The sequence below is a fragment of the Oryza brachyantha genome, chromosome 2 (genome assembly GCF_000231095.2).
Source record: "Oryza brachyantha chromosome 2, ObraRS2, whole genome shotgun sequence".
In the NCBI taxonomy this organism is placed as follows: Eukaryota; Viridiplantae; Streptophyta; class Magnoliopsida; order Poales; family Poaceae; genus Oryza; species Oryza brachyantha.
Window position 1 is genome coordinate 20,683,772 of NC_023164.2, and position 20,047 is coordinate 20,703,818.

At 41.1% G+C, this 20,047-nt stretch overlaps 1 protein-coding gene across 1 annotated transcript; it reads right to left on the minus strand.

The window, feature by feature from the left end:
- Window positions 1-15,022: 15,022 nt before the first annotated feature.
- On the minus strand, window positions 15,023-18,453 carry LOC102716480 (probable methyltransferase PMT15). Its single transcript, XM_040521381.1, has 6 exons — window positions 17,588-18,453; window positions 16,684-16,894; window positions 16,296-16,584; window positions 15,821-16,213; window positions 15,559-15,636; window positions 15,023-15,475 (listed from the first exon to the last, which is right to left on the minus strand). Exons 1-6 carry the CDS (start codon window positions 18,335-18,337, stop codon window positions 15,253-15,255), a joined length of 1,944 nt encoding a protein of 647 aa, XP_040377315.1. The 5' UTR covers window positions 18,338-18,453; the 3' UTR covers window positions 15,023-15,252.
- Between the last annotated feature and the right edge of the window lie 1,594 nt (window positions 18,454-20,047).

Consider the following 20,047-nt stretch of genomic DNA (forward strand, 5'->3'; position numbering starts at 1 on the left):
AGCATGGATCCCCTGTAGATACGCACGCACGACCGAGTCGTTTACTCCCCCACCTACCGTATAGTCGTCGTAACAAAACGAGGGAACAGCGCAGTTCGGATGACGACAGAAGATTCATCCAAGTGCCAAGAGATCTAGCTAAAATAATTTGTTCATCGATATATAGTTCAATGCAGCACTACTAGTAGTACCAGTAGTGCAAGCAACCGCTAGATTGTGCCTGCACAAGTAAATCACCGTGCGTTAGTTTCTGACTTTCTATGCATCATGTCTGTACCCTTTTCTAGTTTTGGGCGAAGCTAAGACAAATCTCAGTCATCAAAAGAAAAGGGGAGAAAATCTCCATAGAGGTGCTATACCTGTGTGGCATGTCGTCCCATGTGGATAAGGCTGCTTATGGATTTCAATCTAATCTAAATTAACTTCAATCCATTTATTTACTAATTAGTCTGCCAAATCAACCCGTACCAATTATTCTTCATTAGGACCCAATCCAAACCATCCAACTTCGATTTTAGCGTAACTCGCACCAAACCATTTGGTTAAAATGGATTCAATCCACTCCAGCATAATGGTTGCGCCTTCTATAAACTCGGGCCTAAATTTTAAAACTCGTGTTCACACTATAAAAATTTATTAAATTTGACTGAAATTTAGCAGGATGATTTATTATATATAAGAGCAACATTGGGTAATTTTTTTATCAATTTCTACATGCAGGTCTCACATATGTCTATTCTCTTATCCATTAGCTACACAATTAAAGAATCCATTTGCCCTTCACGGATAAATCCATTTAAAACCTAAAATCACCTAACCAAATCCACTCCATACCAATCCATTTGTCTCTATAACCCAATCCAAATCCAAACCATTTGAAGTAACAATCCATTTGCATCCAACCAAAGACAATCCAAATTAAAACCCAACTCATTAATCTATTTCCATCCAACCCATTAGCAGACCTACATGTGGATGCTACACATTACCTATCTATTATATTATGGATTGTTTTAAGGTACACCAAAAGTATTTAACACAATTCATTGCCCATTGATCCAAGGTCTAGTATTACTCTTACCTCATGGGTGGTAAAACATCATTTGTTGTAATTTAAATGCTATTGAAGGTAATTGTTTATTTGTTTGACTCATAAGGAATGCACGAATGTTTTCTTTAATTGGATATTAAAATTCGTAATTATATTAAACAAAAATAAATGTACCTATTTTAATGTAAAATTTCAATATATTAAAATACTATAAATTTGAATTGTATTTAATTTTAAAGATGATTATCTGCTTTTTCAAATTAATATTATATGCACGTACATCTTAAATGTGAATTATTTAAAATGTGATGTTTTACAAAATGATTCAAATATTTCAAAATTCAATCAAATTTTATTTTTTATCTCAAGTATAATTTTTTGGATTTAAAACCATAATAATTTATTTGTTTTATAAAGTTCAATCATGGTTGCACAACTATGCATATTAGTACTTTCCTTGGATGTTATGTTTTATTAATTAGAAAGTGAAAATAAATGAAATAAATCAATGGTTAGTTTTTACCTCTAGGGAGGTAAGACGGAGTACAGCAGGGGAGCGTTCGGCTCTCGAAGCTGATCTCTTCAATTTTTTTCCGATGCGCACGCTTTTTAAACTGTTAAATACTATATTTTTTCTAAAAAAATTATATAAAAATTGTTTAAAAATTATATTATTTCATTTTTCAAGTTTAAAATAGATAATACTTAATTAATCATATGCTAATGACGTTTCTCGTTTTGCGTGCGCTGGCAGCACACGCTCTTGCGAACGAGCCCTATAAGAGCTCTTATATTATAGTTCGATTAAAAAAACTACCGTGTTTACTTATCTAGAAATTACAGCATTTGTCAGAGGAAAAAAATATATAACTACACCATTAGATATTGGCGGTATCAAATGGTAATGGTATTGTTGTGGCGATTACATTTTTTTTTAATTCACTTCCTCTCCGGCATGCTGAGCGCTAGCTAGAATGTCACCGAACACTACCCTCAATTTTTATATAACGGTGACTACAACAAGAGTAGTTACCATGGATCTACTTACTGGAAAAGTTTTTGCTAGCTACCTAGCCCATTCACAAAGTGATAAATGGTTTTATCTTTGAGAATAAGGCAGTCACTCTTTGACCTTGAAGAAATATCTTTAAGGGTGATGTACTTTTGCTCTCTTTTTTAAGATTGAATGAGATAAGTATGTGGCAAAACTCTGGATAATTTGGCTATTTAACCTATATCAATAAAATCTAAAATATTGAATCCAAATCATCTAGCCTGCACAAAATTCAAAAAAAAAGAACTAAGTGTGTTTCAGAAAAGATAAATTATTTTCGCCGGTAAAATTCTTATGCAATAATTAGTGAAAACCAGTCCGGCCCATTAAAAACCTGCGATATTTTTAGCAAAATTCTTAAATCCGTAGAGCCTGAGACCGATATTTTTCCTCTAAAAATTATGAAAGCTACCTACGGAATATATAGTGCAATTTTAGTTCCACCCTTACATCCAACTTGTGGATTTTCTGAATTCCGAGGGATGGAGGCAGGGGGAGGGGTGGGCCGTGGGCTGATGTGAGGAGGGTGTCAGTAAAACACTAAGTTTGTGTTAATTTTAGATGAAAGATTATCTGATTTTTTATAGCTATTTGATGATATGAACAATGAAATTAATTGCTATAAAGCTAAAAATATACTTTTTGTAGTCTTTTTTTAAAAAAAAAACACATTGTCGAAGTGGATGCGTAACAACCCAGAAGCATTCCTGAGAAGATACCAAGAGGTATCATTTTTTATGTAAATTTTGGTAATTCTTGGTACCGTAGGTACTTGGAGGTACTAAATTTTACACTAAAATTTTGGTATCTCCTAGTACCTTCTTAAGGACCATAAAGAAAAGATGTATAAAAATATATTTTTAGCTTTATAGATACTAATAAAAGAGCGCATCCTAATACTCCATGAATTGAACAAGATCAACAGTGGTGGGACGGATAAAGGTGTTGGGTAGATTAGAGCCCAGTTAATGGTCCCAGGCCGACGCCGGCCGGGCTCATCGGTGAAGACTCCATTGAGTAATTTGGAGGACTGAAAATATTTTTATGGAAAGCACTAGCTTTTGTCATGTTTGTTCAGACTTTAAAACTTGAACGGCTATTCATAGAGGCAACAAGGTAGGAGTTGGAGGGAGGAGACAGGGCAAAGGGTGACAGTCAGGGATGATCTGCTGTAAAATAGATTAAGTTGATTCTCTAAATACTAGGTACTGTATATATAGATGTATCAAAATTATTAATATAAAATTTTGCTATTTCTAGCTATCTAAGCTACCTAAGACCATAAAATTTCTCATAATTTAAGCTACCTAAGACCAACCACCGTACGTTCTCCTCCAGCTCCGGTATTCAGAGCTTTCACTGATGGATCTCTGTAGTATGCATGAAACCACGTATGAATAATCCCCCAGTCTTCTCCGAGATGCAGCGCGTATATACGCATGCCTTCCTACGAGTAACCTCGCCAACATCGGGGTATGGACCCTGCAAAATATTGCATGCAAACGCCGCCTACACCGCACATTAGTGAAGCCGGTTTTATGGGGGTTAATCGGCAAAACATCACTGGTAGGCAGGGATGGCAATTTTACTCACGGATCCAGGTCCCCAGTGGGTACCCGTCTCTACTGGTACGGGGATGGGTATGAATTTTCATCCACGGATGACTGGGTCCGGGCCCGCATATGGACGGGTGAGGGGATGAGGATGAAGTCCTACCCACGGGTGACCCGCGGGTACCTGAGAGGGTATATCAGACTATAAACCATTCTACCTATATATTTTGTTCTGAGGGTGGACAGTGATGAATAGACTAGCATTATAACTAATAGATCTACCATTCTACCTATATATTTTATTATGTTAGTATTGTAATAGCTTATTAAGAGTTTACTATTTTTCTGTGAGTGTGACTGTTACTGGAACTGGAATTTTGCTTGTTGCTGCCTTGTTGTTGCTGTCATGACGCATTTCTGTCATGCTATGTGTTACCTATGTGTTACTGTGTTTGTGGCTTTGGCATTTGTGGTTAACTTAGTCAGTTGTCATGCATGATACATACAGTTTAGTACATTGATGGATTGATGGATCATGCATGTAATATTCAATTTTTGTTCAAGCTAAATTTATCGTTGTCTTTTCTTTATTGTGTTGATTGAAGTGAGATATTACTCAATGCGGGTGAGCGGGTCACCTGGTCGGGTTGCGGGGACCCGGTCGGGTTGGGTATGGGGATGGAATTCTACCCGTTTCTCTAATCGGGTCCGGGTTCGAGTATACTATTCGGGGGCGGGTTCGGGTCCATTCCTGTCCAACCCGCCCCCGACCCGCCCCGTCGCCATCCCTACTGGTAAGATGGACACTGTTTAGAATGCTATTAGTAAAGTGGGCATTTCCAAAACACCACTCATTTAGCCATTGTCTGTTTCATCATACCATTTTCATTTTTTCTTGCCTTTTACTGAGAAACATAGACTCTTTTGCCCTTACTTCTAAAACATCACCACATTTTCAATTCTTTTCTTCCCTCTTCTAGAACCCTGGCCGGCGGCCAGGAGACGGCGAGGAGGGGGCGGCCAGGCAGGCACGGCGGCGCGGCGCAGCCAAATCCACGGGCTCCCGGGGCGGGGCGGGGCGGGGCAAGGTGGCGAGGGGGTGCGGGCTCCCTGCTGCTGCTGCTAGGCTGGGAGGGAGGAGGAGGATACAAGGCTTAGGGATAGAATGGTCCCTTTTATATTTGTTTTCATTAAAAACAGTCTAATATGTGAATTTTGACGTTTTGGCATGACTATCCTGTTTACCAGTGGTGGTGTTTCGGAGAGTGCCCACTTTACTAATGGCATTATGGAGAGTGCCCACTTTACCAGTGGTGTTTTGACAATTAATTCATTTTACGTAGGCACACGCCGATCACCAATTCATCTTTGGACACGTTGAGATCCCAGCTAGCTAGTTCAGTCCATCTTCCCTATATATGTTTGCTAATTAGCTTCGTGCATGTGAGAGTATATCCAAAAGCATGGCTAAATTTTGCCTCTCTGAATCTGAATTTAGTTATTTATGTGAAAGTATTATATATCTCAATTGATGTATGCTCCAACAAACTCTCCGTTCTTGCTCTCTAAATTCTAATGGTTAGTTACCACTATTCAAATTTTGAAAACTTAACACCTAGAAGAGACTCTTCATATTCACTCTGTATTTACTAGAGGACCATCCATGTAGGATCCACGGATAATCATCCAGCTTAGTAAAAGTGAGACTTGTCAGATTTAGCTATTGAGGGGGTAAGTTTAGTTATTCAGATGTCATGACAAGTCATATGAGTAGTTTCTTGTTGATCATTTTTCAATATAATTGTAAGAATTTGTTATGAAGTATCATTTGATCATTATCTTGGAGATGATCTAAGTATATAAAGCAATTTTTACGGTCTTTGAGTATGTACCGAGCGGTACTAAAAATTTTAGTGTAAAATTTAGTACCTCTTAGTATCTAAGATAACAAGAGGTACTAATTTTGGTAAATCATAGTACCTTACCAAGTACCGTAAAATTACTAATATTACTGGCTTAATTACTGAATGACACGGTTTTGTTTGTTTATGATCAATTCAGAATCTAGATCAACATCATCTACGAAACACGAATCTATAAAAGGATTTTACTGGCTTAATTTATGTGTACTGCTCGATGTCACCGGTGACGTCGGTACGTCGTTTGCTTAGACGCGTCGATGGCTTGCATATAGCCTTGTTTAGCTCCTAAAATTTTTTTCAAAAACATCACATCACATTAATTTTTTTAACACCTAAATAAAATATTAAATATAGATAAACCAAAAAACTAACCGCACAGTTATGAAAGAAATCTTGAGACGAATCTTTTGAACCTAATTAGTCCATAATTAGCCATAAGTGCTACAGTAACCAGCGTGTGCTAATGACGGATTAATTAGGCTCAAAAGATTTGTCTCGCGGTTTCTGGGCTAGCCGTGAAATTTGTTTTTTCATTCATGTCCGAAAACTCCTTCCGATACCCAGTCAAACATTTGACATGACACTTCTCCCAAAAATTTTCTCAATCTAAACATTACCATAGTCAGACGGTCAAAGTCAGCACGATGTGAAGTCTCTATGCAGGTTAATTATGGGTTGGTCAAAATACTCTACTAAACACACCTAAACAGCTAGCGTATATATATTTGTACAATTGTACGTATATATGCGTGCAGTGCCATCACACGCGACCAGAGCATCTATGTACTAACTTTGTATTTTAATAGATGACACACTTAATTTATAAATATACGTTTAACCATTCATCTTATTTAAAAAACTTATATAATTATTATTTATTTTATTAGGATATTATCCAATGTATTTTAATTATAATTTAATTTTTTATATTGTGCAAATATTTTAACAAAATAAATTATCAAATATGTGACAAAAAGTTAACAATGTCATCTAAAATACAGAAAATACAGAGAGAATGTACTAGTAGAGAATAGGTTATCTATAAATGCTCCTAAAAGATATAGATAGCCAGTGAAGAACCTGATATTAATTATTCTCACTTATAACGAGTGAACACCTATTAGTTCCACTACGTCATATTGCCCTAGCTAAGAAATGCAAAAATTGGCATGCCTGTCACCATAGCTGTGGTGTCTTGCCATTCTCATCATAATCGGTATTCGGTTGTACCAATTGCCGTCACCATACTATGCCTCATGGCTATCAACATGTATATCGTCGTAACATACCCGCTCTCATTATAGTGAGCCTGTTGGTACACCATGCATATCACCCTCATCATGTCATGATTGTTGCCATATCATGCCCATCATCATGATGCCCTGCCATTGTTGTGCTTATTGGGGAGGCTAGATCTGATGCCCTCGAGGTCACGACAACCAACGCGTCGGATGAAAAGGGGAGGTGTCAACTTCATTAGCGCTCAAGGAGTATATATAGGGCAGTGGCAACATCACTTTTTTTTCTAGTTTGGTTTAGGGTGAGAGACCGTGTAGAGATAAAGACATTAGGCTGACAAGAGGCACTGATGGGCAGCCGTGGTAAAGTTCAAGTTCAAGTACTAACTAGTGTAGTTGAAGGAAGTGCTTCAATAGGATAGGGAGGAGAGGCAACGTGCGATAGCGCCCCATGTCCATATCTCGTGAGAAAGATGTGCCACTCATGAGAGAGACGAGATAAGAAAGGGGTTGTAACACTTCCAAAAATACATGGAGTAGGTCATATTTACGAACCATCGAGATCACTGTGCATTATTTTGAATTATCAGCGGTTAATATATATAACGGTTTTTCTAACATCCTTAAAAAGTAATTTTAGGTACAAAAAATTTTAGTGTAAAATTCTGGTATCTTAAGGTATTAATTTTTTTATACCGAAAAATATGAGACCTTGAGGTATTTTTCAAGGACGATAAAAAAAACTCTATATATAAATGGTTAGGATGAGAGCTCACTTCTTACATTTTGTACCTCCAAGGCATATCTCAGACAGGTATCTCAAAAGGTTCAAAAGGTTTAAATCGAATCGTTAGAAATGATCTCGGATGAAAGTTTTTGTATTAGTTATTGTACATGTGCATCAGAATGACCATTTGCGGTGTGTTTTGGGAACATATGCAGGATGAAAATGGGCTCTAACGACTCTGAAATAACACTTTGATAAAGTTGTGTGCTAGAGTTTCATGCAGTAGAAAATGAGGGGAAATAATTACGATGGAGAAAAAGGAGAGACATAATTAGTGCAGGTGAAGCTTCTTGTGTTGATCTGTTGGTAGGCAAACACATGTAGACATAAGGAGTCTTGAAGGGGATATATAACGTTTTGACCGTAAAGTGCAGACGGTTTCACGTGAAGGGAGGGGCGTTACTAAAGAGCAGGTCATATTTAACTAAAAACATCACATCGAATTTTTAGATATCTAAATAAAGCATTAAATATAAATAAACACTAAAACTAATTATATAAGTTATGTGGAAAATCGTGAGACGAATCTTTTGAGCCTAATTAGTACATGATTAGCTATAAGTGCTACAGTAATCAACATGTGCTAATAATGGATTAATTAGACTCAAAAGATTCTTCTCGCGGTTTGCAGGTGGAATTTAAAATTTTTATTGTAATTAACTATATTTAAGCTTTAAATATGTAATTATACATGTCGATGTGATCTCTCTCTAAATTTTTTTTGGAAAACACAGCCTGAAACGCAAGACTTGTTTGACTATGAATTCATTGAAGAAGAAACCAAGAAGAAAAGCTGAAGTGGATGTAGCCTGAAGCTGCAAGCCTGCAACTTGCAAGTTTGATGTCCTAGGAGAGACAGGAGCAAGCAAGCCTCTACAGTCTGCTGTCTTTTTCCCTGGATGGAGTAGGGCTACTTGGCATACATCATCGCCTAAAAGTTATGCTAAGCAAACAGCAGAAATGGTGACATCTTTGGTACAGAGACAGAGCCTACCTGTTGAGTTGGCAAGTTTGGATCTTACAGTTGCTCCAGTGACAGTGTGAGACACAGGCACACAAGTGGCCATATACAACCTCATATATACTTCAGTTTGCTGCTGGCTCAGTTTGCTGTGTATATCAACAGAGCTGTCATTTGTGACTCCTAGCACAGACAGACCAGACAGCATGCACCATCCAAGCTAGTAGCTAGTTTTCCCATGCTTGCACCAGTTGCAACTTGCTCAGATAATGCATACATGGCTGCATGCACCGTGTGTATTTCTATGGTACATTAGACAATTGCACTTTACACACTGTTGGCATGACAGTTCCGAATTTTAGCTTACAAGTGACATGATAAAAAAGTAAGAAGCTTACAATCCATGTCGCACCTGCAAGGTACTTGTGGGCATTAAACATATCCCAACGAGAGATTGCGATCGTTTGGTGGTACTCATCAGTCATGCGTTGGTGGGCTTTGTTGCAAGATTCGTCAAAGGGAACCTCGGATGTGGCACAAGCCAATGACCAGCCTCGAACAGAAGCATGGAAAACTAATGCAATTTGCAGTGTTGTATATGGTTATTCTCTCCTCTGTTTTTTGACTTAAGATGCATTGGATTCTTTCACGTATATCATTGAGCATGGCAACCATGCGGACATTATATTATCTTTATCCCGAGCAATGCTCAGTACTGACGAGCGATGACACTTCAGAGATTCATAATAACTTCAGATCACAACGCGGTTGTACACGCATTGGTTAGCAGAGCATAACATGGACAGACTATAGAGTCTACAGAACGCATGGCAGCAGCAGACATCGATTGATGGATAATCCATCGATCCTTGTGGTTAAACTTTTCCAAGTTGTCAAAATGGCAAGTTGGCTTGCACCGGCACGTTTGGACATGGAGGACATTGGCATCTTCTGAACCTCATTTATGGAGGAATAATTAACTTTTTTTTGTCACTCTTATAAATGGTGCTAACATATTTTTCATTGGACCCATATGTCATAAACACGTGATGGCCCATATGTCATAGACAGCGGGTAACAAATCTGTTATGCGTCATTTATAAAAGTGGCAAAAGTTAAATGGCTCCGTTTATGGAGTACTTGGAGACGTCACTGACTCCATACGTGTGTAGTCAATTCCGCTATAATATAGTAGCAATCTAGTATATAATTAAATACTAAAAATCTAAATATATAGTGATATCTAATTGTATATCATATTGTTATATTTTAGAACATAGGAAATAGACAGAATTGATACTCAACTTTCTGAAAAAACCGGTAGATAGTTGCAGGAGAGTGTAAATAAATACATTAATTAACTAATATAAAATCAAAACTCGGAAGGTTGCTTCTAAGATAAATCCAAAATTACGCCATTTAAAAGCTCAATAAACGTGCATATAAAAACACATTATCAGAAAAGAATATAGCCTGAGAAGGTTGAGATGCTGCATGTTCCCGAAGGAATTGACTAGACACGGATCATGGTTTGGGTTGCCAAGAGATTGGTCAAATCAAACCTCGGAAACCTCGGGTGCATGCGAATGAACCAGGAAACAGTGCAACTTGCATGTGTTTTATAGTTGTAAAGTACAGCCGGTAATACTAGTTACTCCCCCCGGAAGGAATTTTAGCGATTTAAATCTTATGTCAAATCATGATACTATTTATCTCATCAATTACTTTCTATTTAAAAGGTTTATCATTTGACCAAGACCTATCATCCCACCAAACCATTCGTCATTTATTGGGTTATCCATGTTTTTCTCTTCTTAACCATAATCTTTGTTAAATAATTTAGAAATGATTACCTGGTACAACGGACGTAGTAATGCCACATGCCTAGTCACGGCAGCTTAGTTTTGTGCAGTTCGCAAGCCACTCTTTGAGGAGTAAATTACTCTGAAATATAAATATGAAAACTAAGAGTTAAGTTGCTCTAAGCGTACTTTTATGATGTGTTTTATAATACAGATCAATTGGTCAAAGTTGTATTTTAATAATCGTATCCTTCCAAACAACATATTTTTGCAACCGAACAAATCAGTAAACTACTACAAGTCAAAAATATTTGACCGTTTAGGGTAAATTTCAGTTAAATTTTATAAACTTGGACCATCAATAATATCTCAAATGCATAATCTAAAAGATAGCATACCTGGATTTGCCATAGAAAGGACTATCATGATATCAAATATTATTAGATTTTATAAACTTATTTTTACATAAAAATGGTTTAAAGTTTCACTAAATTATGTTCTTAAAAATCAAATATTTTTATTTGAGGGGTAAAAATTATACAAGTTGAGTTTTTCTACTTCTGCCAACATTTTTTTGAAAACAACTTCATTTTTATAGTCCTTTATATCTAAGTCACAAACGTTTAGGGGTAGATGAATGGAGAAATGGGAACGCGGGACGTGGAACATTGGCTTTAAAAATTTATGGTACGAAGAAGTTTTGCCTCTTCAGAATGCTCATTTAAAGGACGGAACTTGTTCCATGAGTTTCCAGAACAGTAATCCAAAATGAAGAGTCATTGCTCAGCGAATTTAGAAAACAGAACAGAAAAGAGGAAGAGGAAGAGGAAGAATAGAAAATTAGATGTGCAAATACCGTACCACCCTTAGTTCTTGAGCATTCATCCATCCTAAAATATATAAAGGGCAATTTCGTTCTTGTTCTTGTTTAATCTCTAATATTGTTTTTACCATTCTTTTTTAGGTTTTTATTTTTATCCCTATTTTTTAAAGTCAATCAAAAGTATGCCCCTCTTTTAGATGGAGGGTACTAGCGGTGTTAAGTCAGCCGTTAAATTACCATTTTACTCTCAGTAGGAAATTCATTTTTATCATTGTAGCTTTATCATTTGTGGTATTGCCTTCCGTTCTAAATTACACATACACATCAACAGAAGCACTATTAAGAATACAAGAATAAAAATGAAATGTCCGATTTAAGGGTAAAATGGTAATTTAACGGCTGACTTAACACCGTTAGTACCCAGGGAGACTTTTGATTGAGTTGAAAAAATAGGGGTAAAAGTAAAAACTCTAAAAAAGATAAAATCAATATTAGAGATCGAAACAAGGATAATAACGAAATTATCCTAAAATATAACTACCTGGGGTAGCTATATATTAGAACTGAGAGTGTACCTCATCACTTTTTTGTAAAACACGTGGGCAGTACCACCCTTTGAATGGAATGATATTAACAGCTCGGATTAAAATTACCGCAGGTACAACAATACCTGCATGACGGTAAAACGATCTTTTTGAGAACATAAGGTTATTCTCAGTTCATGGTTTCATCATGCTATTTTAATGGTGTCATGTCATATATTTGAATGGATCAATGAAACAAGTTCTCTCCATGTAAATTTTTGCTTTACGGTTTCATAGGTTAATATATCATTTAAACATTTCATCCAAGTGACTAATCGGAGTTGATTAAATTTGCGAAGATATTGTCCTCCGTGGAGGTTTTAATCCAGTTTTATGGTCTATGGTCTAGTTAATTGTGTACATCAAGTTTCGTAGAGTTTCTCTTTCTCATCATAAATTTTATGTTATGTCATCATTTTTCTTATATGATATATCATTTGATAAGATTAAAATTTTCATAAAATTTGCATTGAGAATAGCAATGCTGCGGGATCGGTTGCGCTATCATTAGTTGGGCTGGGATCTAGGCCCAACGAGACGGCAATAAGTTTTTTAAGGAGGGAAAAGGCTTAAAGGCATTAATTTGTGAGCTACCAATAAGTATATATAGCCCAATCCCTTCAACAAGCCCAATTGGCCCAAGAAAAGTGGCCCGACAATTTGCATTCCTGAATTTCAGTAATTCTTGAGTATATACTGCTGAAATAACTACTCCTATGATTCTTGTCATTTTAAACACGTTCTCCAAAACTTATTTTGGACTACGATTTTCTATTAAAATATATACATGAAATAAATAAATGTTTATTTTTATTAGAGTATTTTTAAGACTTATCTATAGATGTTATCCTAGTATCTTTAAGTTAAATTTTTTATTAATAGTTAAAGTTTTAAAAGTTTAACCATATGTTTGTTCGATAAAAATTATTAAACTTGAGGGAGTAGCAGCAGGACATCAACTTGCCAAAGCCGAAACTGGTTGTTTACCGCAGGTAAACTACCCAGGACTGACAGTTAAAAACTTAAGACGCCAGCAAGCTGCAGGCTTTGTAGATCTTGGAACACTTTAATGTTCCAAGCTCCAAACATGCCGCTGTGTAAGCATTTGGACACTTATCCGTACTGTCCAAAAGGTGAGAGCTTGGAGAAAGTTTCAGATCGGACTTGTTTAGGGGGGCCGTTACGACACTGTCAATGTGTCTGTTTCAAATCAATTCATGTCCTCGTGTCCCTTTCTTCCGGGACCGATTCTTTTCTGAATGGATCTGTTACTATCTCCAAGGTACCTAAGCACAGTAGCAGGCAATCGTGGCTGCAACCGCGAGATCTGTTCGTCTGATCGAATCTCTACAATTGTGGAGCCAGAAATGCCAGATGATTAGAGCTACTTTTTCTTGTGAGAAATGATTCCTTTGGAATGAATCAGCATTCATCCTCCATCGTGAAAACAGGCCTAGCACAATCTTCTTTTTGCTGTCAAAATTGCTGCAGCTATTTCTCCCTTTCCCTACTCACCTTGCGCAGTTCTTTCACGTATTTGAATTCCATGGCAATTGGCAGAAGCAAGAACAGGCTCCACCACCATGCGGCTATAAATGCGCAGCATATAACTCGAGAGAGGACGAGGACGAACGCGCGGGACGATGCGCCGGTCACCGGACGAGTTGTGTATGAAATTCAATAGTGGATAACGTAAGGATCTTCCGAATGTGTCCATACTGATGAACTACTAAACTCTCAATTCCAATATCGGTCGTCCGAGTCTGATCGTGGGTGAATGACCCAGATTGCTAGCATTTGGGGTGAGACTATTAATCCGAAAAGACTAAATAGCGACTCTCCACGCGAACACTTCCAGAATAAATAACTTTTTTATTTTATGTTTATGTGTATAAAGTTTATATATATAAATTTATACATATAAAGATTTTTATATATTTAAGTTTACTAGGTAAATGCATATGCGTTGCAACAGGTTCTATTGAAAATAGCAAAGTTATTTTTTGTTGGAAAAATATTTTTAATTGGTTGAAACAAGATCACGTATGTTATAATGAGTTAAAAAAATACAAACAAAGGTTATCCGAAAAACATTAAAATAGCATGCTTAGAAAATTGAGTTATAAAGCTACGCAAAGAAGCTAAATCACTCACACATGTTGCGCTAATATAATAGCCCACTTAATAGAGATGGTGGTGGTGGCAGACTCGCCACTATTATTATTGTCTTTTGTAGTTGTATAGATACCAATAATGTTTGTATATACGAAGAGTTTATATACAAAAGATATACGTGTGTAAATTTTTATATATAAAGTATATATGTATAATATTACATATATAGTGTGTGTGATGAAGTTTATCTATATAAAGTTATTTTGTGCGTATATATATAAGAGTATATATATAAGAGAGGGAAAAAGAAAGGAAGCGTCACGCACGGGGAGAGCGCGCGGCAAGCGGTCACACATTACACCATCCCCTAGAAAATCGGACGTTTTTTCACCCCTTGTATGAAAAGGTTTCAACTATTCAAACTAGTTGGGTGGCCACGCAATTGCACGGCTAGCACCAATACGAGCTTATATTATGATGTAAAAATACTATATTTTTAACACATGTTTAGCTTGAAAATAAGTCAATAGTAGAATCAATGTTTCAGGTCTTAACAAATATAATGAAACCATATAGTTGTCGGGTTTCTAATTTAATATTTTTAAAAGATACACCAACCGTCAACAATATCTATTTTTAAAATAAAAGATAAATAGTCAAACGTATATCTACAAGTTAACGGCGTTAAATAAAAAACGCAGGAAAAGAAAAATTGAAGAACACATTCCAACTTATAATCCCTGTAAGGTTCTTTCTCCACTGACTACAGCCTACACTATCACTCCGCTTATGAGACTATAATTTAGCATTTTGGACTTGTTGCACCGGCCATCAATGCTTGCAAATTTATACTTTTGATATCATTAAGATTAAAAAAAAGAAGAAGAGTGTTTTCCTGCATTGGCCTACACATTTTTAGACATCCTTATAGTTGTATTTGCTTGATAAAATTCTTCTTGTTTCTTGGCTAAAACCACTCTCTGGAACGTGCTACACATTCCTCTTCTACTGATGAGTCCAGTGTATTCACGATTGAGCATCTAACGGAACATGTCAATCCCATGCTTCTAAAGCGACCAGCAAAGCCACAACAGTAACTTCTATTTACCACTTGGCAGTTGGCACGATCTGACGATCAAGTTAAAATCTTTGTAATATCCACCCCTTCCCATATTGCTGCCCTGTATTACACACCTACCAGACAATACAAATCTCCTATTGCAAACTACAGTCGAAAAGAACATAAAAACTTAACTGAAGAAATGAGCGAGAAATGGCGACCCGGTTATGGGAATTTCGACAGAATGTTCTTGCTGCTAGCTTGTATTAATTTCACGTCTCCACACCATTGCTCAGTTGCTGCTATTGGCCTTGCTCCTTGGCGGTCCAGTACGTCTTGACGACCAGGAGGATCTTTTCCCGGACCAGCGGGCCATCTTCGTGGTCGATGATCTGGCTGTCCCATCTCATCCCGTCGGCGGCGTTCTTCACCTTCACCAGCATGTCCACGTCGTCTCTGATGATCACCGTGCCCTCGGGCCTCAGGATCCTGTCCATCTCCAGCAGGATGGCATCCATCTCACACCTTTTTACAGAGGCAGACGAAAATTGTCAGCCATCGTCGGTTTTGCCCGAACTGAATTTTGATGCGAGCTTGATGCGCGTTACCTGTTCTTGTACAGGGTGAAGACCGAGTCCGAGTGGATGAGGTCATACGTCCGTGGGTAAGTGGACATGCCCTCACACCTGCATGCAGTCGAAGTGAATGCAGATCGAGATGAGACGGCGTTGAGCAACAGCCATCAGCCATGGCAGGCACCGACACGCCGCTGCAATCAGTGAGACAGCAGGGGCCATACCCACCACCATGCATGTGGGCGAGCGTACCATGGGCCAATACAGTACAGAGCAGAGAGTACTACGTACTAACCAGTCCTGGTAGCTTCCGATGAGCCCACGCTCGTACACCACCCCGAGCGTGGTGGAGTTGCCAACGGTCGGGACCATGTTCATGACCCACACCGGGTCGTCGGCCAGTGCCGCCGCGAAACCGCCGAGGCCGGCGTTCATGTCGAGCACGTTGCGGTACCGCCCTTTCTGCTCGAACTGGTTGATCACCCCCTTGTAGTGCCGGACCCGCTTCCTCCACAGCTCAGTGTCCTGCGCGAACGCCTTCGCCGTCACACCCTTGACCGTACCTCTCGATATCCTGGGCGGTACGGCGGTCAGCCGCTGCGGCCATTTCTTCAGCGCGCCACCGGCGACCTCACCGGCGCCAGAGACCTCAGGGAGCGGCGTCACGCAAGCCTCCATCTTGTCATACCTAGGTGCAAACCAATGTTAGCGGCAAAGCGACCGGCACTATACTGAAGTAGGAGTGATTCGATGCAGTTCACTGTGATCACCATGCCGCGTCGGGGTTTCTGTTGGAGCAGAAAGGCGGGGACTTGCGGGAGGCCTTGCAGTTGGCGTGGTTCGCGGGCTTCTGCCAGACGGCGATGTCGCCGGCCTCCTTGATCTTTTTCCAGCAGAGGCTCCTGGCGACAGCCTCGATCGCCTCCTGCTCAGCGTTCAGGTCCTCCTTGGTCCTCTCCCACCCTTTCCAGTACTTCCTCCAGTTGATCGGCGGCCCCGACAGGATCCAGTACCCTCCCGGCCGTAGAACACGGTCGACCTCGATCAGATACAACCCATCTGTACATTGTACATGTTCGTGAGTGATCAAAAGAACGGAATGATACTATCTGGACGACGAGAGCGTGTGGGTCGGGCAATGGATTATGGATGCGTTACCGTAGAGATGCCAGGGGATGAGGCAACGGGAACAGTGCGCCATGTCGAAGGCGCGGGCCGGGTAGGTGAGGCGGTTGGAGGCGAGCACGCCGATCATCGCCGGCACGCCGCGCTCCAAAGCGAACTGCACCTGCGCCTCGTGGGAGTCTCGCGGCGCGAAGGACATGGCTACGATGTCTCGGGAGAGCAGATACGCGCCCCAGCTCGCCACCTGCAAGGGACCGACGGACCGGACCGGCACGCCGAGCGCCGACGCGTTGCCAAGCACGTTACATTAGACAGCAGGTCGACATTTGTGCATGCAGCTAGGAGTACTGAAATTATGCATTTTATGCAATGCGAATTTGGTAAAGGCTGTATGCAAATAGTATGCGATGCTTAACACTATGGAAAAGAAAAGGAATCACTGTGCATCCGTCGAAAATCAGGTGATGGAAATTTTATCAAGAACTTTGTAGCACCGACTGACAGTGACAAAGGGCAGCCAGCTTTCCCATTCCATCCATAGTGTCCGGATGGAGCAAAAGAGTTTGTGAACAGGTAGTCAGGCCAGTGTACCACCATCCGTCTCATGCCGTCACACGGCAATATATTGGGGGGAAATTTTTCCCGATCGAAACAAGATGCCTAACCTTATCAGAGATTCAGAGATGTCTGTCAATACAGACATACTTAATTAGGAAAAGGTCATGATCCTGACGCTCGCAAAAAAGAACAGTATATAATACGGTCTTCTAGGCCTCTTTGACCTCTCTGTTGACCATGGGATCTCCCCCATTCCCCAAATCACACTTGTCCAACTAAGAATTAAGCCAAGATTTTTCGCAAAGCGCAATGCCGGCGTCAAGCGATTTACTCTAGCTCTAGCTAAAATGAAGTGGAAGAAAGCTCATTCACCACTTACCCCGCAGCCGGTGTCGAGCGCGGTGCGGATGGAGCCGTCGTGGAGCGGGATAAGCTTGCCAATGTCGTCGATATAGGCGTCGGCGCCGTGGGGGAACATGGTCCCGCCGCCGGGGAACCGGAACTTGTCGCCGTCGACGCGGATCCAGTTCTGCACCGCCTTCTCGACGGTGAGCTCCTTGTGCGGCACATTGGCGAACCACGCAACGTCGCGGCTGGCCGGCCACGGGAACGGGTTGTGGTACCCGGCCGGCGCCGGCACGAGGCAGCGCAGGCGCTCCCGCTCCGTGGGGCAGTGCCGCTCCCGGTACACCAACCGATCCCGAGGGTACCGCAGCGACCGCTTCACGTCCTCGCACGGGGTGTACTCCGAGTACTTGGCCGGGCACGCCTGGTACCTCCGCCTCGCCGCGGCGACCCCGGACGAGCTGGGCACGGCGCCGTCCGCGGCCGCGGCCGCGTGGTGCGCGGAGAAGTCGAGCGACGGCCCCGCCGTCCGCTTCCGCGGCCGCTTCGTGGTGGAGCTGGCGGCAGCGGCGGCGGCGGTGGTGGTGGTGCAGGCGACAGCTGTGGCGACGGAGACGGAGGATGGGGAGCCAGAGGGGGCGGAGGAGAAGCCACCGTGGTGCCAGGCGCCGAGGAAGTAGGACGCGGAGCAGAGGAGCGCGACGGTGGCGATGGGAAGGAAGGAGTGGCGCCGCGCGGCGGCGGGGGGGATGTGCAGCTTCGTGGCCGCCGGGCGGACCCCCATGCCGACACGGCCTCAGCTCCGCTTCAGCTCCCCGGAGCGTGCTGTCTATGGTCAGTGATTGTGTGTGGTGTGTGGGTTTTAGGTGGCGAAGCGAGGGGGACACAGCGGCACGCTGCGCACCACCATTTGATTTGATATCAACGGTGGACCGACCACGCTTACGTTGGAAAAAACCACTCCACTTGGGATTTGCGCGTCGGGGAAATTACTTTGACGGTTTGACCACTCCTAGTGCTTGGCGTGGCTGCGTGGTATGGCGTCCTGGTGTTTTTGCGCTTTTGTTAGCAGCGCCGGAATACTAGTATAGCTTCCTGTTACTACTTCTAGATTGAGTTTTTATTTACTGCAGACATGTTAGGCCCGTGAATGACTGGATCTCAAATTCTCAACCCTCATGTGATTCCCTCCAACTTTGAGAACCTTTTGTAATCCTCAGGCATTTGTCTCTATTCTCTCGTATAGCCTACTCCAGATAATAGAAGGGCGACGCTAGGAGGGGAACATTCGCTGAGCTGAGGTACTAAACAATAGGTTTATAGGTAAACCACGGCACGCCGTGCTAATCGCTCCTCTGCTACTAAACGCGGCGGGTACATACCGCCCTCAGACCCATCTGTATGAAATTAATATCCACTCATTGGATTATTCGATTACGTTGATGGGTATAATTTTTTTCTCATACTCATATCAACGGGTTATTTTTTATCCATGGATAATCCACACCCAATTATTACCCACAATACAATAAAATTAACAATGCATGATCAATATTAGTATGACGTGTAAATTTAACGGTAAATCATACGCATAATTAGAAATTTCACCACATAACTAAATAGTGAATAAACTAGCGGTGCATCATCATAGCATTACACATAATTGATGGTGGATCTAGTTTTTATGGGTCAAGAATATAATTTATTTTTATTTATTTTTAATGGGTACCCATTGAGTAATGGGTATAATACTACCTATTCATACCCAAACCCAATAACCTATCGGGTATAAAAAATTTTCATTAAGATATCTATGAATATAAAATCTAACTCATTTATTCACCGTAATAGGGTAGATATCCATCAGAATTCGGTAACGGGTCTTCATTGCCACATTTATCTTTTTCTTCCTAGAGATCTCCCGGTTTTATCCATCCTTGGAAAAATACTGCACGAGGGGTCGGGCCGCTCCGGCGCGCACATGGGTTGGGCTGGTTCGCGAGGAGCATCCAGCCATCCACCACAGGAGGGGAACAGTATATATGCGTACACTGTGTGCTGCCCCCGTGCAGCCGTCAGTGAAGCAGTGCATCTGCGTGCACATCAGCAGGCTGGATCTGGAACTCTTTCTTGGTTCAGGAACAAACAACGCTACTCCGAAAGGCAGTAACCTCACAGCAATCATTGAGCCGATGCAGATGCACACAGGCATCGCAGGCAGGCATATGGCTCATGGCTGGGGCCGAGATACAAGCAGCGGCCGGCAGTGCCTGGAGATAGTCGAGAAAGCCGGGAGCGGACGTACGACGACCCCTAGCAAAGGCACGAGGTCTCACGGCCATCGCCGCAACCCCGGATTGGCGTTGCAACTTGCACGAGAGTAGACACAGGTTTTGGCCCCGTTTGGAGAAGGGGGAAAAAAAAGGATGGAGTCATGTCCTTTTCTGACGGTCTTGTCGACGCTGTTCATGAGTTTTGGCAACGCCGTGCATGG